The sequence below is a fragment of the Hemiscyllium ocellatum genome, chromosome 14 (assembly GCF_020745735.1).
Source record: "Hemiscyllium ocellatum isolate sHemOce1 chromosome 14, sHemOce1.pat.X.cur, whole genome shotgun sequence".
Classification (NCBI taxonomy): domain Eukaryota; kingdom Metazoa; phylum Chordata; class Chondrichthyes; order Orectolobiformes; family Hemiscylliidae; genus Hemiscyllium; species Hemiscyllium ocellatum.
In genome coordinates this window covers 46598247-46621578 of record NC_083414.1, presented here as the reverse complement: position 1 = coordinate 46621578, position 23332 = coordinate 46598247, and the positions used below count along the sequence as shown (strand labels likewise).

The 23332-nt window shown below is 40.3% G+C and overlaps 1 protein-coding gene across 1 annotated transcript; it reads right to left on the bottom strand.

Moving 5' to 3' along the window:
• Nucleotides 1–194: 194 nt before the first annotated feature.
• Nucleotides 195–22630, bottom strand: LOC132822140 (PRA1 family protein 3-like). The gene is made up of 3 exons (XM_060835208.1): nt 22402–22630; nt 2368–2585; nt 195–1308 (listed from the first exon to the last, which is right to left on the bottom strand). The coding sequence occupies exons 1-3, from the start codon at nt 22575–22577 to the stop codon at nt 1130–1132; spliced, it is 573 nt and encodes a 190-aa protein (XP_060691191.1). The 5' UTR covers nt 22578–22630; the 3' UTR covers nt 195–1129.
• Nucleotides 22631–23332: the final 702 nt, after the last annotated feature.

Sequence of the window (23332 nt, the reverse complement as noted above, 5' to 3'; positions counted from 1 at the left end):
AAACTAATGAAGTATTGTACAGAGATATCAATATCTTTGTTTTTCTAGCTGCTAAAATTAAGAAAGTGGAAATATGTTATGAATCAGTAAAATGCAGTCTACCTCATCTGGGATAAATGTATACAGCTTCAGTTTGTTGTGAATTTTTAAAAAATTGACAGCAGTTTTATTAAAAAAGTTTCAACTACAACACAAACAATTTAAAGTAGCCTTTATTGCATGCAAGAGATGTTGCATATCTTTGGACCTGCAGAGTTAAATATCACAAACAACTGTTTGCCAAACATTTTAGCAGCTGTAAAATAGTTACGCAACTGCAATAGCTGCATTAGTAAATGAGCTGAGCTCCCAAAAGACATGTTTTTCTTAAATTCATTTTTCCCAAACTTAGATTTGGTAAAATTGAGTGAGATTGCAGGCGCTTGACATTTTCCCTGGTGGTGTGGCTTCGGAGGTTTCGATATAGGAGTGAATCCAGTTTTGCAATGATTTGTGCTATTCCAGTTAATGGCAGGCCTCAAAGTCAACTGAATACACGTTACAAAGATAAATTATCTCCCCATATACCTATGATCAAAAATCAATATAAAACATTTATATTCTAACGCAAGATCATACCAAACAGAAGGCTGTGGAGCTTTCTACATTAGAAACAGCAATTGGAAACTTGTGAAGGGGTCATACAGTGCTTCCATTTTTCATCATCTATTCAGGCTTATATATCCTGATTCTTAAATACCCATGAACAAAACGTATCTTAAAGAATATATCCCTAAACTTTAAAACAGTAACTTTAACTAATTAACAAAATCAAACTCAACACCACAATAAAAATTGTTCAAGAATACATGTCATCCAGAGGAACTACTGTAATAGTGGCATGTTAGCTAGCAGTTACTTTACCTAAGAAAAGTACATAAAGCCAAAAAAAATGTCTGGCACTATATCAAAATGTTTGTTTTCTACAATACATTTTACCCTGCAAACAAAATAACACCCATTTTTACTTTGGGATTCTTGACAATTGCACATCATATCAGTGTGTATGCAGATTGCAAAATGTTATTCCAGGAATACTGCACAACATATACCAAGTTAAAGATGCAAACTAATTAATACTCAGTTCTCCTTATTTGTCTTTGCTTTGAGCTGCCAACATATCTGCAAATTTAGAGAGATGTTCCTGTTCCTGACCAAGGGCATTCAGAAAGATACCCATGGGGCTCTTCTTCAGTCCAACCTCTTCCATCTTGTTTTCGATCTTGTTCTTTAAGTTACGAAGCCTCAGAGAAGCATGTACAAACATCACTGAAATAATATTTAAAAATGTTAAATTGAATGCACACAGTTAGTTTCTGGTTTAAATAAAAATACATTGTATATTAAGCGCATTCAAAACATTCACCAAGTTAATTCTAGATGGAAAAAAAAGTCAGATTTATAATGCACTTCCCACATCGATTAATGGAATAATAAAATACCTATAGTGTGGAAACAGACCATTCAGCCCATCAAGCACAATCTGACCCTCAAAAGCATCCCTCCCAGGCCCACCACACTACCCTGACACTAACCCTGCATTTCCCATGTCTAATCCACCTAACCTGCACATCCCTGGACACTATGGGTAATTCAGCATGGTCAATCTACCTAACTTGCACATCTTTGGACTTTGGGAGGAAGCCACAGAACCTGGTGGAAATCCACATAGACACAGGTGAATGCGCAAACTCCACACCAACAAAAGTCACTTGAGGCTCCTTGCCCTGTGAGGCAGCAGTGCTAACAACTGAACCACCATGCTGCCCCATGACAACAGTCAATAGTCAGAAGCTCTCAACCTGACTAACATTAGTTTCAACACTCCCACTGGAGCACATGATGGTGGCAGGATGACTTAGTGGTTAGCATTGCTGCCTCACAGTGCCGGAGTCAAGGGTTCAATTCCAGCATCAGATGACTGTGCAAGCTCCACACACATTCTCCCAGGGTCCGTGTGGGATTCCTCCAGTTTCTTCCCATAGTCCAAAGATGTGGTGGTTAGGTGGATTGGCCTGCCAGATTGCCCAGTGTTCAGGGATGGGGTAGGCTAGGTGCATTAGTCAGGGAAAAATGTAGAGTAATAGGGATAGGGGAAATGGGTTTGGGTGGGATACTCCTCAGGAAGGGCAGTGTGGACTTGTTGGACCAAAATGGCCATTTCCACATCGTAGGAATTCTAAGATCAGCCAACTCAATAAAAAGAAACAAAAAAAAAAATATTCTGCTTCACAGCTTCTCATAAACTGATCAGGAATCTTGTTTTTTTTGCACAACTGTGTCATTTGCCTGGGTTTAATCACTTTTAAATTGACAGACATTACTTACAAAGCAACGGCAAAGTGATTCCAAACAAGAAAACCATCACTCCCCCGACAATGGAAATGAAAAAGTAGCTCATCAGCAAGATGCTCAAGACAAACGTTGTTGGGTACCGACGCTTGAAATGACCAATAGCCGCTTTATTTTCCGAAGCCCACATGGAACCCATGAATATCAGCACTACCACTGCTCCTCCAAGGATGATCTCCAAGGGGCTCATAAACCTGCCAACAAAAAAAAAAATTACGTAAAAAGAAAAGTAACAGAAAGTCAAAGTTGGATCTTAGACCACCTTGGGAAAAAAAGGCAGGAATGTTCACCATGAAAAGATTTAAAAATTTTTATTAGGAACATAAATACACCATTCAGGCCATTGAGCATGCTCCACCATTCTAGAGCATGGCTGATCATTTAGCTCAAATGATGATTCCCACATTATTTCCATAAGCCTGGATGTTATAGTGACAGCTTTTCTAGTTAATCTCTATCTGGACATTAAAAGACTAAAAACTTCGACAGCCCTCAGGAGGTAGAATTGCAATAATTCACCATCAGCTGGTGATTTTAGCCTCATAGCAAATATATTCTTTTGAAAACCAAACATTAAACACTGGTCATCACCTATCTACCATCTAATCTTTTAACACATTTTTTCAATCCACCACTGGACTCTTCCTCATACCTTCATGATTGCTTGTCCTCATTTGCAATTGAACTAAAATTTATCTTGTGCTCAAAAGAAAAATTCATACTATTTTCAATATTTCCAGAAATGTTTACAAGGAGATTAAGTTAGCCCTCTCTAATTGCATGATGCTAAATCTATAATGGCTTTTGCCCCAGCTGATCCTCAATATCTGTTCCTCCAGAAAAGTCACTCCACAGCTTTGGTACTCATTAGAATTAACCGGTCTATTCTGTAATTTGATCTCAGGATTTTATTGTTATCTGCTACTCCTTTTTGCTTTCATTGTTTTAATTCAAAGCTGTCAATCTGAATTCTCTCAAGTTTAAACTAAGTTTAACAACTTTTTTATTAAATTTTAAATATCAAGTGATGAACTGATTTGGACGAGTCTATTATTTAATTGGTTTCCTGCAGTCCAGAAGTAAAAATTTCATGGAACAGATTATGAGTAGAAGTAGGGAATCTGGTTCTTTCAATCTACTTGACCATTCTGTATTAAGGTCAAGAGATTTTCCTGGCCAGTCCCCATAGTCAGAGCAAGGAGAGAAATGACAGACCTCACCCACGTCCAAACCGCTTATTCTCTGCCATCTTCATCATTCACATTTATCCCCCCATTCAAAATGAATAAATTTATACAATTACATAAAAAAGGTCATAGTAAAGTGATAAAGCCCATTGTTGACTCTGGTTAAAAATATCATTGACATATGCAGCAGAGGTCACCAAATGAAGAGCAGCAAAAATAAAAAAGTGATGCCGTATGTTTTTTTTAAGTGGCCCAACCATAACCATTAAACACCCAAAAGGATTAGATTATTGTACAATATTGTTTTGAAGTATAATGTTAATTTGACAGGAAAATATCGTATAACTTTATAACACCATGCAGACAATAACATTTTGATTACCTCATTAAAATGTTCGGCACATCACACCATACACAAGGAAACAGTCAATTCATATTTTGGGAACATTTGACACCAGTACTTTTACAATTCAGATAAACTACACAACATCCAGATAACTTTTTCCTGACTGATTACATGATATTACTGAATAAAACTATTTCATACAATCTTGACAATGCGGTGCTGATGTTGGACTGGACAAAGTAAAAAAAAACTCACCAGGTTTACTTGGAAGTATGTCTAAATAAACCTGTGGACCATAACCTAGCATAGTGATTTTTAACTTCATACAATCTTATCCAATCTTGCATTTCACAATCTTTCTATCATGTGAGAATATTAAGTGACTTGAGCAAATCGGAATGACTCCATCACACAAGCCTTCCTTATTAGGAAGTGGCCTTGGAGTGAGCTAGAGAGAGAGTGGCAGAATAGGCTGGGTCTATTTTCCCTGGAGTGTCCGAGACGGACCTTCTAGCGGTTTATAAAATCACGAGGGGCATAAATAGGAGAAAGACCTTGACTATTCACCCTCAAAAAAAGGTGAGGTGTGGGGTTGGGAGTCCAGAACAAGATGGCATAAGCTTAGGTTGAGGGAAAAAGAGCTAAGGGGCAACCTTTTCATACAGAGTGGGGAGTGTATCGACTGAGCTGCCAGAGGAGACAGAGGAAGCTGATCCAGATACCTTTTGTTTAAAATGTAATTGTATGGGTAGATGAATATGAAGCATTTAAAAAGGGGTGTGGGCCAAGTGCTGACAGACGGAACTAGACTAGGTTCACCCAATTCTTGCTAACTTCGGGAACCAAAAGGGTTTTGGAGTTGAAATACAAATTGATCAGCCATGACCTTGTTGAATGATGGAGCAAGCTTGAGAGGTTGAATAAATGGGTTACTTCTGTTCTTGGTTCACATATTCCTATACACATTTGTCCTGGAAATTTAACCAGTAAATTTTTTTCAAAAGTGCATTATAGACAACTCTGGAGAGCGCTCTGACTAGAATTTTCACTTTCCAAGAATTAGAAAGTGTGTGTTATTTTGGTCACAATCCTTTTGAGTGAAAACCATTTCTAGTCATCTACAGTACTCTGTTCAGACCCTTAAGTGATTTAAAATATTTGATCAAATCATCTCTTTTTTAAAAAAAAAAGGCTCAAGTGCCGACTTCAAATCATCTCATAACTGGATGACCACAATTACTAAAATCTTTGGGAGAATCATTCCTCTCAAAAAGGCGTTTACATTCCTCCTCAAAAAGTGTTACACCAATAAAATGGGTTATGAGTCAACCCCTACTTTGCACCTCTCAGTTTTTTGTTTCTTACACATGTTCTGACAATTCCCAAAATTCTCAAGCCTCTAGTACCATTAACATATCACAAATAAAAATCTGCCTACTTTTGGGCAGGACAAGTTATCTGAACTATATTTTAAACTGTTTTAAATTAGAGTATTGTAAGAATTATTTTAAAAAACAAAATTCATGGAGTGTGCGTTGCTGGCTGGGTTCGCATTTATTTCCCAGCTTTGTTCATTGAATCCCTAAAACACATAAGTAGGCCATTCTGCCAACAGAGGTCACACTGACTCTCAAAAGAGTATCCCATCAGACATAACCCTCTACCTTATCCTTTTACCCTGCATTTCCCATGGCTAATCCACCTTGCCCACATATCCCTGGACACTATGGGCAAACTGGCATGGCCAATCCACTTTGTCCAAAGATGTGTAGGTTATGAGAGGAAACCCATTCAGACATGGGGAGAATGTTTGTATGGGATTTGCATAGTCACCTGAGGATGGAATCGAAGCTGGGTCCCTGGCACTCTGAGGCAGTAATGCTATTATCTTTGAGGAGTTGGTGGTGAGCTGCCTTCTTGAATTACAGTAGTACATTTGGATTAAGTACTCCCAAAATGCTACTAGGAGATATTTGAAGAATGTTGATCCTGTGGCACTGAAGGAATGGCAGTATTTCCAAGATAGTACGAGTGTGGTTTGGAGGTAAACTTGCAGATGGTAGTGTCTCCATCTATCTATAGCATGTCTTTCTAGATGGAAGTGGTCATGGGCTTGATGTTTCAGGAGTCTTGCTGAATCTTGTAGATACTACACAAATGCTACTGAGCATCAATGGTGGAGAAATGAATATTTTTAAGTGGTGCCAATCAAGCCAGCTACTTTGTCCTGAATGGTATCCAAGATTCCACATTCCTTACAGGATTTGGTGATGGTGGGGTGGGATGGGAGGGGGCTATGTTACACACTTCAGAATTCTTAACCTCTGACCTCCTCTTACTGCTTCAGGACTTGTATTCTGGTCAAATGGTAACCACCAGGATTTAAAATGGTAGGGGATTCAGCGATGGCAGTTCCACGGAATGTCATGGGACAAATGGTCCAATTTTCTTGCTAGAGAATTCATTGCAGCACAATGCCAGCAACTGCTACTTGCCAGCTCCCCTCCCAACCCAATTCCTTCTGACTATTTTTGCTAGAGCTCTGCAATACCACATTTGCACAAACCATCACTTTCACCTTCCTTCTAGAGAGTTCAGCTCTTTCTCTTTTGAAAGAAAGTGGTCAGAAGCTGAGTGGCCATGGCGGAAACAAATTCAAGAGTATTGAAGAGGTTATTACTAAGCAAGTGTTGCTTGCTAACACTATTGATGATACTTTCCATCACTTTACAGGTGGAGGGGAAAGAGACTAATGGGCACTAATTGTTGGTTTGGAGTTAGATTAGATTAGATTACTTAGTGTGGAAACAGGCCCTTCGGCCCAACAAGTCCACACCGACCCGCCGAAGCGCAACCCACCCATTCCCCTACATTTACCCCTTTTACCTAACAGTTGTTCTGGTATGCAACCAAAGTGCCATACCTGGGGTAATTTTCTATATTGAGTGGATACCCCTCAATGTTGTTCTAGAATACCTTGGCTAAGGGTGCAGAATGTTCTGCAGCACAAGTCTTCAATACTATCGTCAGTATTTGTTAGGCCCCCTAATCGTTAGAGCATCTATCTCATCCAAACATTTCTTGACATTAAATGGCATGAATCCAATTAGCTGAAGACTGCCATCAAGATACTCTGGGGAGATGATGATGACGACGACGACGATTGTAGAGCTTCCTCCACTGAGTTGCTAAATTGTCCACCAGCATTCACAACTGAATGCAGCAGGACTGCAAAGCTTGAATTTGATCTGTTGAAGGTGGAATCACTTAACCCTCTCCATCACTTGCTGCATATGCTACTTGACTCAATTGTCTGCTATTTGTCTGGTCTTGTAACTTCACCATGTTGACACCTCATTTTTAGACATGACTACTGTTGCTCCTTGCACTCTTTATTGAGCCGGTGATTAATCCCGGTCTTGATGGTAACTGTACTGGAGGATATATGCTAGGTCATGTGATTTTACTGAAGCATGATTCTGCTGATGGCCTACAGCATCTCTTGGATGACCAGCTCAGAGTTGCTAGATCTGTTTAAAAACCTATCCTTGAGCAGAGTGATACTGTCACAACACAATGAACAGTACCCTCCAGATTGGTAAGAGCTCAAATATGTTTTTACCACTTGTAGATTCCTTCATCACTGACCACACAAACAGTTTCATGGTTAAGTCCTTTACAACTTGACCAGCTGGATGAGTAGTGCTGCTGCTGTTGAGCTGCTCTTGGTAGTTGAAGTTCCCTGACCCAATCCATTCTGCACCCTCAGTGCTTCCTGCAATTGGTGGTGTTCAACATGAAGGAAAATGGATGTAAATCAGCTAAACAGAACAAAATTTCCTTGTCCACATTTGACCTGATTCCATGAGACATCATGGTCTGGAGTCACTGACTTTATGACACCAGCAAAACAAACCCAAAGTCATAGAGATGTACAGCACAGAAACAGACACTTCAGTCCACGCCAACCAAAATATCCTAACCTAGTCCCATAGCCATCTAAACCCTTCCTATTCACGTACCCATCCATTTGCCTTTGTGTTGGAATTGTACCAGCCGCCACCACTTCCTCTGGCAGCTCATTCCATACACACATCACACTCTGAAAAAGTTGTCCCTTTTAAATTTTTCCCCTCTCACCCTAACCCTTTAGTTCTGGACTCCTCCACTCCAGGGAAAAGACCTCGTCTGTTTACCTATCCATGCCCCCCCAATTTTATAGACCTCTACGAGGACACTCCAGGGAAAACAGCCAGCCTAATCAACCTCTCCCTCTTACTCAAATGCTCCAACCCTGGCAACATCCATGAAAGTGTTCAGAAAAGATTTACAAGTTTCACAACATCCTTCTGACAGGAGGGAGACCAGAATTGCATGCAATATTCCAAAAGTGGCCTAAACAAAGTCCCGTATGGCTACAAATTGACCTCCCAACTCTTATACTGAATGCTCTGACCAATAAAGGAAAGCATACCAAATGCCTTCACTATCCCATCTACCTGCATCTCCACTGTCAAGTAACAATGAACCTTTCACTAAGGTCTCTTTGTTCAGCAACACTCCCTAGGACCTTACCATTAAGTGTATAACTCCTGTCCCAATTTGCCTTTCCAAAATGCAGCACCTCACTTTTATCTAAATTAAAACTACACTTGCCACTCCTCCACCTATTGGCCCAACTGATCATGATCCCATTGTATTCCGAGATAACGCTCTTCGCTGTCCACTACACCTCCAATTTTGGTGTCATCTGCAAACTTACTATACCTCCTATGTTCACATCTGAATCATTTAAATAAGTGACAAAAAACAGTAGGCCCAGCATCTCTGTGGCACACCACTGGTCACAGGCCTCCAGTCAGAAGGCAACCTTCTGCCACCACTGTCTTAGAGAGACACCTTATTTTTAACCACAGTACCCCCTAATTCTGGTCTCTCCTATGAGTGGAAACATCCTTTCAGCATCTACCACAAAGTGCTCTAAAGGATTTTTCATAAAGTCCAGCACTCATTCTTTTAAACGCTAGTAGATATACAACAAAACTTCTCTCAATCTCCTCCTCATTCCTCTACTTCATCTTTGGTCACTACCAAAGAATTTTGTTTTGGTGAAAGCAAGGAGCAAGAACACACTATTTCCAGTTTAAGAATGTAATCTGGAGGAAAGTAATATACCACACATCCAACAAGGAATGCATTAGCATGTCCTCTCCTTGGATGAGTTTCAACTACAAATTTATTCACTGCATCACACGTTCCAGCGCCAGAGGAGTGATCCACCCAATAATTGAATAATTAGTCACTTGACACAGCAAATATTCAGCACATTGTGAATTAAAAGTTTTGCATTTGAAGGTTATGCTTTCAGCCATCTGGATTAATTTACCCAGTCTGGTACACAGATGACTGGACATAGATGGATGGAAAGAAGAGGAGTTGAGCAATAGTTCTTATATAGATGCTGATAGTATTCAACTATACCTTATCCCTCACCTCTTCATTGCCCATGCTGACAAACTGCTTGACCAATAAGTCTTCGATGCTTACAACCTTACCCAGCTAAGCTTGACTACAAGGTTTGTCAATGGACTCCAGTTTAAACTTGCATGCATACCACTGACTATTCTGAACTCACATCTCAAACAACTATTAAAAAAAAACTGAAGCTATACAAAACTCTATCATTATGGGCTACTTTGGAAAAGTACTACAGTACAGCAGCACCGTGGGTGGCACGGTGGCACAGTGGTTAGCATTGCTGCCTCACAGCGCCTGAGACCCGGGTTCAATTCCCGACTCAGGCGACTGACTGTGTGGAGTTTGCACGTTCTCCCCATGTCTGCGTGGGTTTCCTCCGGGTGCTCCGGTTTCCTCCCACAGTCCAAAGATGTGCAGGTCAGGTGAATTGGCCATGCTAAATTGCCCGTAGTGTTAGGTAAGGGGTAAATGTAGGGGTATGGGTGGGTTGCGCTTCGGCGGGTCGGTGTGGACTTGTTGGGCCGAAGGGCCTGTTTCCACACTGTAAGTAATCTAATCTAATAGTACATCAATTGAGAATGGGGTGTAGAAAGGGGAACCACCACTAAGAGAGAAAACTTTTTTTTTTACAAAAAAAAGAAAGAAAATTCAGTGCTTATTGCAACCATCAAATTAGAATCAGCTGTGTTTTCACATTACCAAGGAAGTGTACGCAAATAAAAAGTTAGGGATATCTGTCAACTCACCAAGGTTTCTTAGACACCATCCGCCAGACCCACAACTTCCAACTAGAAGAGCAAGGGTAGTAGATGCATGGGAACAAAACCACCCTACAAATTCCCTCCAAACCACCATCCTGATTTGGAAACACAAGTTGCTGTTCATCCACTATCAGTGAATTAATATCTGGAACTCCCTTCCTAACAGTACTGTGATTGTCTCTGAACCCCAAAGACCAATGAGTTCGAGAAAGTAGCCCACTACCACCTAAAAAAAACAGTAAGGATGGGCAATAAATGCTAGCCTAGCCATTGACAATGATAATCTATGTATAATATTTTTTAAAAAGATTAAATAATCCAAATTTATGGATGCAACCATGGGCTACACTCAAAATTGCACCTAAATCTGTCCATTTCCCAAACGTCAATGAACGTCAAAATTTCCTCAAAATTCAGAACTTCTTTCCAAAAGAAAACATACAAGGCATATTGAAGAATTTATAATCAGGGAAGGATTTTACTTTGACTAAAATGAAAACAAAATCAACAGCAAATAGAACAGATTTCAGATGAGAAAGTTTGTAAGAACTCAAAATTACAATAATATTTACTTCCCAAAATGGAAACAGAATGTTTTACTTCCCCACATCTCCTTTGAACAAATATGGATGGAGGTGTCCACGTTTGAGTTTCAAATTGAGTTGAGTTTCGCTGGTAGAAGATTTAATGATGGGTCAAAGATCAAGGAAATGTCTGCATATCATTGTGTTATCCGAGTTTGCAGATAACAATTATTTACATAACATGGAACAGAGCTCTGGGAACAAATACCAAGAAAAGCCTAGTGCACTAATTATCACCATGTCCCCTCAGACCATTGTTGTCAGTATATGGCATTCAAATACAGCACATTTTCTTAAACAAGTGATTTAGTACTTCAGTATGTTGGCTTTTCTTCCCTCCAGTAATTGAGTACAATCTAATTTTTAAAGTTTTAAATTTTACTGAGTTATTTTAAGTTTCTGGTGATATCCTGGCAAACAGTTTTCTCAAACACCGTTTGACCAAGTAGTTATTGTAGGGACAAGAAACACAAACTAATTCTTTGAAATGCCCACTCCACTCCTCCCATTGGTGGAAAATTGTCTATTGATAGTTATCTAAACACCAGCACCTGCCATTCCACAGCACTGAATTCATTATCTATCTCTGGCAAATTAATTCACTGGAAACAATGAGTGCTTCTGTGTCTGATCTGTTGCAATCTTGCCATTGTCTTTATTATTCATAACATTAATTTAGAAACGTCAGCTCCAATTTTCCAGATTATAACAACATTATTGGATAACATGTTAATGATCCATTTTTGGCTAACTTAGACATTTCTTAGAAAAGGCAGCTTATTTGCACAGTAAAACATAAAATTTTAAAGACCATATCAACTACACAAGAAGTTCAAATTATTGAAGGAAACAGCATAAATGATGGGAGAGATGTCCACTGACCCTGACAGCTTCCGGTAATTCATGGAATAGACCAATATCAAGCAATAAGAAGCATTCAGAGTGAAGTTTCATAATCTTTCTGCTTAAGGAAGATTTAGCTATTGGAGGCTGATATCGGGACAGAAACTCATCTTGGATACTAATGCTCAGCATCTGATAGTCAATTCTGAAGTGGTTACTGGAGTTAAATCCAGTGGAGAATACAACAGGTAGGCATAAAAAGATATGGTCTTCACAATGTGGCTAAGTATTTTTGATTGAAATGATTTAAAACCAAGGATTGTAGGAGGGATTGCTTCATTTTCAGTAACGTGCTTCTCAAACCTTATTGTATGTTGTGTTACACTGCTGTTTTAATTCAAGCAGAGCAGGTTATATGCAGATGGATCAGCACTGGGGGCACATACAAAGGGTGATTCAGCCAGTGACAGGTTGCCGATTGGTCACAATGCTAAAACCAGTCATGAATACCAAAGGCAACAACCATTTTATTGACTCTTGAGTAACTAAGCAGCTTGTGGGCATGAACAATACTGACAGAAGCCTTCATATCCACTTCCTCCACCAATCGATAGCAGCAGCATGTACAATCTACATGATGCCCTGCAGGAATTTGCCAAAGATCCTGAAACAGCACCTTCCAATCCCACAACCATTACAGAAGGGCAAGGGTAGCAGATACATGGGAACACCACCAAATATTCCTCTCCAAACCACTTACCATCCTGATTTGGAAATACAGTGCTGTTCCTTCACTGTCACTGGGTCAAAATCCAGGAATTCCTTCCCTAAACAGCACTGGGATCAACCTACAGGACATGCAAACTACACAAATATCCCAATGCTCAAGGACAGAGGAGCCCAACATATCATGCAAAGAGAAGGATGACAAAGTTGCCATAATCTTCAGTCAGGAGTGCCAAGTGGATGATCAATCTCACTGAAGACACTGGATACTAAACAGCTATGGATGAAACAACATCGCTGCAATGGTATTGCAGACATGTGCTCCAGAACATGCTGTACCCTCAGCAGCTTGTTCCAAGTACAATTACAACATTGCTATCTACCCAACAAGGTAGGACCTGTATACAAAGTAAGATAAAATCAAACCCAGCCACTTACTGCCCCATTAGTTTACTCTCAATTATTAATAAAGTGATGGAAGGTATCAACAGTGCTTTCAATAAACATTTGCTTAGCAATACCTTGCTCACAGACACTCAGAGTACCACGAGGACCACTCAACTTTTGATCTCATTACAAACATGGGAAAAAAAAAGATTCCAGAGGGAAGGCAAGAGTGACAGCCTTTGACATCAAGACCACATTTAATTGAATGTGGCACCAAACAGCCCTCGCAAAACTGGAGTCAATGGGAGTCAGGGGAAATCTCCCGGTTGGTTGGAGTTAGGTCTGCCGCAAATTAGGATGGTTATGGTTGTTGGAAATCAGTCATTTTAGCTCCAGAGCATCTCTGCAAGAACTTCTCAGGGTAGTTATTTTTAAAAGCAACTTGTATAAAACATGCTACAAAACAACACATCTCTGGGGTAGGGGGTCTTAAGCCTAGGTCTTCAGGTTCAGGGGTAGGTTCTTGGCTGTCCAGTTCCTCATGGTAGTGCCCTAGGTTCAAACTACCTTCAGCCATTTCAATGGCCTACCCTACATCGCAAAAGGTCAGAAGTATGAATGTTCACTGATGGTTATACAATGTTCAGCATCATTTATGCCTCCTCATACTTAAGTAGTCCATGTCCAAAAGCAGCAAGACCTGGAGAATATGCAGGCTTATTCTGAAATGTAACGATGACAGCATAAATGCCAGGCAATGACCATCTCCAACAAGATAGCATCCAACCATTGCCCTGGATATACCATTGCTAATCCCAACTATCAATATTCTGAAGATTACCATTAACCAAACTCTGAACTGATGAAAGCATATAAACGCTGACTATATGAACAGGATAAAAGCTAGGACATGAGTAACTGACCTTCTGACTCCCCAAAAGGTTGCCCATCATCAGGCATTCCTGAAGGGCTTATGCCCGAAGCGCCGATTCTCCTGCTTCTTGGATGCTGCTTGACCTGCTGCGCTTTTCCAGCAACACATTTTTCAGCCATCTTCTACTAGGCACATGTCAGAAGTGTAATAGAATACACCTCACTTGCTTGGATGAGTGCAGCGCAACACCATCCAGGACAAAGCAGCTCATTTGATTATTCATAAAATAATTTGGTGCCAGAGTATATTTTTGAAATAAAATCTACAAATGTTTACTTCCTCCACCAACAATGCTCCGTAGTAGTGTGTACAAAAGATGCAGTACAGAAATTAACCAAGTCTTCCGAGACAAATATGCATTCTCCCAAATCCAAATCAGGTCTCTTCTGAACTGCTCCTATCTATAGATTTTTTAAACTAAAACAACATCCTTAAATATTTTGAAATGTAAACAAGCTAACAGCCTTCAATGTTCTTCCTACCTATTGTAATCAATAAACACTTAGTCCTTCAACACTCCAGGGGTGTTGCTGTCACCCATTTGGTCATGTACAGGATTAGGTCAGTTTTTTTTTAAGATTAGATTAGACTTACAGTGTGGAAACAGGCCCTTCAGCCCAACAAGTCCACACCGACCCGCCGAAGCGCAACCCACCCATACCCCTACATTTTACCCCTTACCTAACACTATGGGCAATTTAGCATGGCCAATTCACCTGACCCGCACATCTTTGTGACTGTGGGAGGAAACCGGAGCACCCGGAGGAAACCCACGCAGACACGGGGAGAACGTGCAAACTCCACACAGTCAGTCGCCTGAGTCGGGAATTGAACCCGGGTCTACAGGCGCTGTGAGGCAGCAGTGCTAACCACTGTGCCACCGTGCCGCCCACGGAGGACAATCTGACCCAGACCTTTCTTTAAAAACTCTTCAAAAACTACCAGTAGCATTTGATATCCATACACTAAAAGTATATAATAAAATCATATCTCTCACCAGACTATTGATCTTGCACTGAGCAATGCAAGTGCTTAGGTCCAGCCTGACCATGAGTCAACTAATATTTTGGCTACTCTGCTAATTGAGTTTTGGCAAATGTTATAGAGTCAGACTCATGTAGCATAGAAACAGGTCCTTAGGCCCACCACATCTAAACCAAACTATACTAATTTCATTTACTTGCACGTGATCCTTTGTCTACTATACCTTGGCATCTTACGTGTTCCTCCAGATGCTTAAAATGTTGAGTGTACCTGGCTCCACCACCCTCTCAGGCAGAATGTTCCATACTGCTACCACCTTCTGGGTGAAAACATTATTTTCCCTCAGATCTTCCCTAAACCACTACTTCTCACCTTAAACTTGTGAACTCTGAGCTTAGTCAGATCTGCCACCGGGCAACAATTCTCACAAATCTACCCTTTATCTGCCTGTAAATTTTATGTACTTCAATTGAATCCCATCTCAGTCTCCTCTGATCCAAGGAAAAGCAAACAGAGCCCACCTAGCTTCTCATTACTCAGGCTTTTCATCCCAGGCAACACCCTGTTGAATCTCCTCTACACTCTTGCAATACTGTTGCAACCAAAATTGCACAAAGTATTCCATCCATGGCCTGATCCATGTTTTATAATGTTGAAACAAGACTTCCTTCTTACTTTCATTAGCCAGGGTGAGAACATAAGCATCCATTATGTCTTCTGCACCATTGTGTGTTGACACATTCAGGAATCCATGGATTTGTACACCAAGAGCCCTTTGTTTGTCAGTACTATCTCTGGACCTACCATTCATCGAGTATATCCTTCCTTCATTGGGCCTCCCAAACTTTGTCACCTCACACTTACCAGGATTAAATTCCAACACATCTCCTCCACATCCGCCCTCAACGCAACAAGGGCAGAAGCCCATAGTTCTCATCTTCCACCCACCAACCTCTATATACATTGCACCATTCTCTGCCACTTCCACCACCTTCAAACCACCACTAGAGATATAGTTCCCTCCCCACCCCTATCAGAGTTTCAGAGATTATTCCTCATCAGATCCACTGCTGCCACAGTCAGCCCCCCTCTCCTGGCACCATCCCCTGCCACCGCAAGAAGTGCAAAACCTGCGTCCACACCTCCCCACTCATCTCCGTCCAAGGCCCCAAAAGAATCCTTCTACATCAAACAGAAATTTATTTGTACCTCCACAAATGTCATCTACTATATCCGTTGGACCCAGTGTGGTCTCCTCTACATCAGGGAGACAGAACGCCAACTTGCGGATTGTTTCAGAGAATATCTCTGGGATACGTGCACCAACTAACCCCACCGCCCTATGGCGGAACAATTCAACGACATTCAGGTCCTGGGCCTCTTCCATTGTCAACCCCTAACCACTCAATGCCTGGAGGAAGAACGGCTCATCTTCCACTTTGGGACCCTGCAAACACATGGGATTAATATGGATTTCACCACTTTCCTATTTCCCCTTAGCCCAATCCCAAACCTCCAGCACCCCTCTTGACTTGTCCATCATCTTTCCACTCCACCATCCTCTCCAACTATCACCTTTATCTACCCAATGCATTCTCAGCTATTTTCCACTCCAGCCCCATCCCCCCCCCTCCCCCCCTTTATCTCAGTCCCCCACAAGCCTCATTCCTGATGAAGGGCTTTTACCCAAAAACATTGATTCTCATGCTCCTTGGATGCAGCCTGACCCTCTGCTTTTCCAGCACCACAACTCTGATGTCCAGCATCTTCAATTTCTCCTAGTTAAATTCCATCTTCCATTGCTCTACCCAATTTACCAGTTGATCGATATCAGACTCTAGACTGAGTCAATCCTTCACACAAAATTAACACCACCAATTTTTGTCATTTGCAAACTTACTAAATTATACCTTTTACATTTACATCTCAGTTATTAATATACATAACAAACAGGAAGGAAGGATCATAGCACTAATCCCTTTGTTATACTGCTGGTCACAGGCTTCCAGACAAAGCAACCCTCACCATCATGCTTTCCTTTCTATTTGGAGGCAAATTTTGGATATAGTTTGCTATCTTGCCCTCGATCCCATGAACCTTCTATGTGCAATCTTATCAAAGACCTTCCTGAAGTCTATGCAAACCACATTAACTGCACTACCTCCATCAATATATTTAAGTCACCTTTCCAAACAAAACTCAATTAAAATTAAACAAATAGACATTCACAAATCTATGACGACTATCCTCAATCAATCCTTGCTTCAAAGCATAGATTAACCATATCCCTTTTCTTCCCAATAATTGTCCTACCACCAACATTAGATTAACTGTCAGTAATTGAAATACCAAAGTTTGTTCTCCAGCTACTGTAGCGCTATATACTGCAGAAGTCATTAAGCGAGAGAGAGTGTTTCAAATATTGATAGTAAAACGCATCTGTTTTACCATAGAAAGTGATTTGAATCAATTCATTGTTTGTACATCATTTTAGTGAATTGCTAAAAATGCCTATGGCCCCTCTGTGGGACTTGTTTGACTCAATGGAACTAAATCTTAAAAAAAAAGAGGTAAAATTTCAATACTTCAGTGTGCTGAATTAACTATTCTCACCGAATTTAGTTTGGAACAACATACAATGACAATTAGTTCAATGAGCCTTATTTTCAATGACTGATAAAACTCCAACTCCAATTACTAACTTGCAACATCTGCTATATAAGTCAACATGAACATTAAGTGAGAATGCTTTAACATTCCATTGAAAATTTTTATATATCAGCTTTTCTATCCTAGAAAAAAAAATGACTATTTCCTCAAGAACGTGATACTGAACGGTGGTCAGTGCCTTCAGAGAAAAAAAAAACGAGCGTTTAATCAAAAACGTTATAGAACACCACTTCTGCCTAAGAAATTGGTTTGATGCCAGGATCTAGAAATCAATAAAATATGGAATACAGCATACTCTAACAGCAAAATCTGAAGTAATCTCAGGTAATGCAGCATCTTGGTTCAAAATTAACAAGCCATGCCATGCCAGTTATTTCCGATTTTTTTTTACATTGGGCCTATATTATGGCACTTGAACCCGAGTAGCTTGCTGGGAAATTTCAGAGGACAGTCAAGAGTCAACCACTTTGCTCTGAGTCTGGAATCACATTTAAACTGTGGGAGAATAGATTCCCTAAAAAAGGATATGAATGATCTATATGGGTTTTTAAATCATAATTCAACACGGTTGCCATTAGACTTGTGACTTGATTATTAACCTTGTGACATTAGCACCGCCTCTCCTGATTACACGAAATCATCTTTCAAGTGGCCACTGAATCATTTCAAGGAAAAATGCTTTCAGATTCTTGTATTAGCAGATTCTGTATCTTCACTGCATTTTATAAACTCACATGTATCACTACAAAAGCACTCTGGAAAAAGATGCTAACTTACTGCTAACACAGTGTAGAACTTGTTTTAAATATAGCTTTAACATCCTAAAACACAGACACAGGGAAATTCTAAAACAAAATATCAGCAAGCCAAGAAATTAGGTTCAACAATAAATACACACCCCAGACCTTCTTACGAGGGGAGGGGGAATAAATACAAAAAAAATAAATCACTGGAGAAAGTATGCTAAGGGAGTAATGGGGCTAAAAACCAACAAGTCCCTTGGACCAAATGGGATGCATCCTATGATATTAAAAGAAGCAGCTTCAGAGATTGAGGATGCATGGATAGTAATCTGCCCAAGAATTCTTAGATTTGGAAAAGTCTCGGAGGGTTCGACAACTATTACCATCAACGTAAGAGCTGTGTTTTAAAAAACAAAGTGTCTGGAATCAAAAATAGGTGACATTAGGACAGTTGGCTTTATGTACGTTATTGAGAAAGCATTAGAGGCTACTATAAACGATACAATAGCACAGCATTTAGAAATATGTATGAAGAAGCAGAGTCAACATGATTTCGTGAAGGAGAAACTATGCCTGACAGATTTAATAGAGTCATCGAGTCAGAATTATACAGCACAGAAACAGACCCCTCAGTTCAACTTGTTCATGCCAACCAGATATCCTAAACTGATCTAGTCCCACTTGCCAGCATTTGGCCTTTATCCCTTTCAACCCTTCATATTCACGTACTATCCAAGTGTCTTAAACGATGTAATTATACCTGCCTCCACCACTTCCTCTGGAAGCTTGTTCCATACATGCATCACCCTCTGCATGAGAAAGTTGTCTCTGAGTAACTAGCAGGATAGATAAAGGGGAACAGTGGATGTAACATATTTGGATTTTCAGAAGGCTTTCAATAAAATACCATGTTCAGCCACTTAAGATAAGAACCCGTTATATTGGAGGTAGTATATTAGCACAGATAGGGGATTAGCTAAATAATAGATGACAAAATGGTTAGAGGTGGACATTTTCAGGATGGCTCTCTGTAACTTGTGAAGTGCCACAAATCAGTGCTAGGCAACAATTATTTACAACATATATGTTACTTACTTGGATAAGAAAAGTGAGTGAGTGAATGCATTACAACTAAGTTTTCAAATGACAAAAAACAAGTGGGAAGGCAAGTAGTAAAACATGACAGAATTCATTGAAGGATATAGCCATGTTAAGGGAAGAAAAACAAATTCTACATGTCAGCATCAGATCATTATTGTCTTATTTTAAAAACATATAGTGATGCATATTAGATTTTTCTAAAATACCAATAAGATTACTAGCTACGAAGTGCCTTACTATGCAGGTGTCATATGCATGAATCTGAAAGCATTCTTCCTTGAAATGACTGTGTGGTCACTTGAAAGATAATTGCGTACAATTTGGGAAGACTGTGACAGTGAATATAAAACGTAAAGTGTAAGATTATGCATTTTGCAGGAAGAATGAAGAAACTGACTACAGAGAGTCTCCAATTTACGAACATCCAACATACAAACACAATCCCATACAAGGGTGTAATTCTAAAGATCCAGCATACAAACTTTTGCTGTACTTATGAAGGGCTCTGGCCCGAAACGTCGAATTTCCTGTTCCTTGGATGCTGCCTGACCTGCTGTGCTTTAACCAGCAACACATTTTCAGCTCTGATCTCCAGCATCTGCAGACCTCACTTTTTACTGTACTTATGAATGGCTATTTTATATTGCCCTGCATGGTGTCCCAATGTGCACAAATTGAACGGATACAAGAATGGAACGTGTTCGAACCAGTGGATGGAGTATACTCGTTAAGTGGAGAAGAGCAGCAGAGAGTTGTACCAAAGAGACAGATTTCAGAGTCCTTGTGCATAAGTTTCAAAAGGCTAGTACCCAAAAATCAGCATGTAACAGGGAAGACAAATGTAATGTTGGCCTCTATTTCAAAAGGAGCAGAGATTAAAAAGTAGAAAGTCTTCCAAAAACATTACAATGCACTGGTCAGACCACAGCTGGAATATTGAGAACAGTTTTTCTAAATCAAAAATCTAATTTACCAAAACGAAACATACACTGGAGACAATCTAGAGAAAATATACTGGACTGACACCAGTAATGGAGGGCTGCCTTGTGAGGAAAGGCTGAGTAGCTTGGGTCGGTACTCAGTTTAGAAGAAAGAAAGGTGATTTTATTAGAGTCAGACATACAGGTCAGAAATAGGCCCTTCGGTCCAACTAGCCCAGGCACAATAGGTGGGACTAAATTAATTTAGTCACATTTGTCAGCACTTGGCTCATATCTCTCTAAATCATTCCTATTCATACACACACACACACACACACACACGTGCTTTTTAAATATTGTAAATGTACCAGCCTCCACCACTTCATCTGGCAGTTCATGACATACATGCACCACCCTGTGCATGAAAAGGTTGCCCCTTAGGTCCCCTTTAAACCTTCACCCCCCCACCACCTTAAATCTATGCCCTCTGGTTTTCAACTCCCCTAACAGGAGAAAAAAATCTTGGCTATTCGTCCTAGCCATTCCCCTCATGATTTTATAAATTTCTAGAAGGTTACCCCTCAGCCTCTGATGTTCCAGAGAAAACAGCCCCAGCCAGTTCAACCTCTCCCTCTGACCCTACAAATATCCTTGTAAGTGTATTCTGAACCCTTTCAAGTTTCACAACGTTCCTATAGCAGGGAGACCAGAATTGAATGCAGTGTTCCAAAAGTGGTTAGGCCACATTGAAACATTTAGGTTTCTCAGGGGACATTTAGATTCTTACAGGAACCGAACAGGGTAGACATGGAGGGGTTGTTGCCCCTTCTGGGAGAATAGAGGGCCAGAGAGCATAATCTGAAAATAAAGGGGCCCACCTTTTAAAACAGATGAGGAGATATTTCTCTCTGAGGATAGTGAATTTGTAGCATTCTTTAATGAAGAGGTCTGTAGAGTTAGGATCATTAAAGTATATTCAAGGCCAGAGGTAGATATTTAATCTAAGGAAATTGAACACGATGGAGGAAAGGCAGGAAAGTGAAGCTTATGGCTCTCAGATCAAACAATGATCTCATTTGACTCTGCTCTGCCAGTCAATGGGCTGCTTTTGCTCCTGCACCTTACAGTCTCTCGCATAAGTGCACTCTAGGTTCTCAAACGGGTCAAAGAGGTAGCTATTTACGAGTATCTCTAGGAGGACAGTAAGATAGAGAAATGTGTAGGGAAGGTATTCCATAGTTCGGGGCCTAGGCAATTGAAGGCACAACCACCAATGACGCAATGATTAAAATCAGGGATGTTCAAGAAGTCAGGATTAGAGTAGGGTAGATATATAGCTTGGAAAGAAGCCAGAGGAGATTTGAGAGACAGGGAATGGTAAGACTATGAAGAGATTTAAAAACAAGAATGAGCCCTTTTTAAAAAACAATACCATGCTTGATCAGAAGTCAATGTAGATCAGCAAGCACAAGCAGAGCTGGATTTCATGGTTCAGTTTTAAAACAATTGCTGGATTAATGAATTGACTAAAAAGGTATCAATTACAATTATTGTGAAATCAATAGGCTAAATTAAGTTCTGAAGAATTTTAAAAAGAGCAGAAATAAAAAGGCAAAAATATTCTTACAGTCAGTCAATTGGAGGAAATAGGATTATATCCTAATTTGCCAGTATTTGCATTAAAATATTGTCCTATGTATTGTTTGATACAGAACCATATCAAAATTCAGAAAACATTACAGAGTGTTATACTTTTATCTTAATATATTCAGTCAAAGCAATTTGGCGATTTCCCATGCATGTATAAATTGATCCAGTTTCCAGGGTTTAGCAATCTGGCCAGAGATAGGTCACCTGAATTTAAGACCCTCATAGAATCAATTCACACAGTCATACAGCACGGAAATAGACCCTTTGGACCAATCAGTCCATGTCAAACAATCCCAAACTAAACTAGTCCCACCTGCCTGCTCCTGGCCCACGTCCCTCCAGACACTTCCTATTCATGTATCTGTCCAAATGCTTGTTAAACGTTGCAGCCATTCGTTTACTAGCAAACAGAAACTGACCATTCCTCGGCCGTGAAGTTACCCCTGCTGAACAGTGCCTTGCATCTGGATATTAAAACTTGCTGATGCAAGCATTATGAAATTGTCGTTTAAGCCATTACAACATTTACACAAATGTAGGTGTGTCGATGCCTTCAGAAAAAAATACTTTCATAAGCTAATTTAAGCAAATGGGAGCACATTAATATACACCCTCCCATTACGCAGCTGTTTCAATACACGACAAGTTTGAAACAATAAGAACGCTGCAGGCCCAGGTAGAAACGAGCTCCTTTACCCGATCACTACAAAGATGCAGACAGCCATGACCAAGTAGTTACTCTGGTAATAGAGCAAGTTGCTGATCACTCGGTTGTTCCATTTTGTTAAATCTCGAAAGTCCGGCTGGGCGAAACGGGCTGAACCCAAAATGAAATCATCCCAAGGTCTTAAGGGAGCGAACTGCACTTCCATGGTAGCAGCTATCACACTGAGAGCTCAACAGCAGCGGCGCTTAAACAGGCGTCACTGACTCCACCCGAGCGCAGGAGAATGAGCACAGCCTCGTTCGGACATATATCGATGATTCAAGACACCAGAGGGTTAGCCACTGGCTCCAGTGCGAGGAGCTTGTGGATGGTTCTGAATGACTCTGTGTAATCCATAGATTGCAAGTTTATTCTGGGCCCATGATATAAATGTATAAACATTAAACTCTGACCTAATAGTATGTCTGCATTTTCTAATTACCAATAGGGAGACACTAGGTTCAAAAACCGTTCAATAAGTCTCTGCCGACTTCTTCCCCCTCCCCCCCCCCCCCAGCCATGATTAATATGGAGCAAAAATGGATGAAAATTATAAATCTAACTATTTTCATTATAACTATACATGTGTACTCCGGTGGTTCTAAAACTGGAGTCTATACTCCTGGAGGTCTAACATGTTACAGGAGTCTATAATAAGTCATTGCAAGCGAGGTTGGCCTTACATGTTCACGAAGAGCGCTCTACACAACATGCAACAACTTACTATGAGGCAGGAACAGAGTGGCTTTGGTGACTCGCGTGAAAGGGGGCCACGTAAGGAGAGGTGCTGAATTTGGGTTTGATTTATTGTTGCCACATGTTCTGTAGTACAGTGAAAGTGTTGTTTTGCATGTTATACGCACAGATCATACCATACAAAGTGCATTAGGGTAGCAAAACTGAGTGCCGAATACAGTGTTA

Coding starts and splice junctions, on each gene's coding strand:
- LOC132822140 (XM_060835208.1), bottom strand. CDS start 22,577: ATGGAAGTGCAGTTCGCTCCCTTAAGACCTTGGGATGATTTCATTTTG. Junction 2,586..22,401: donor TGCATCTTTGTAGTGATCGG/GTAAAGGAGCTC, acceptor TTTTGTTGGCAG/GTTTATGAGCCCCTTGGAGA. Junction 1,309..2,367: donor AATCACTTTGCCGTTGCTTT/GTAAGTAATGTC, acceptor ATATTATTTCAG/TGATGTTTGTACATGCTTCT.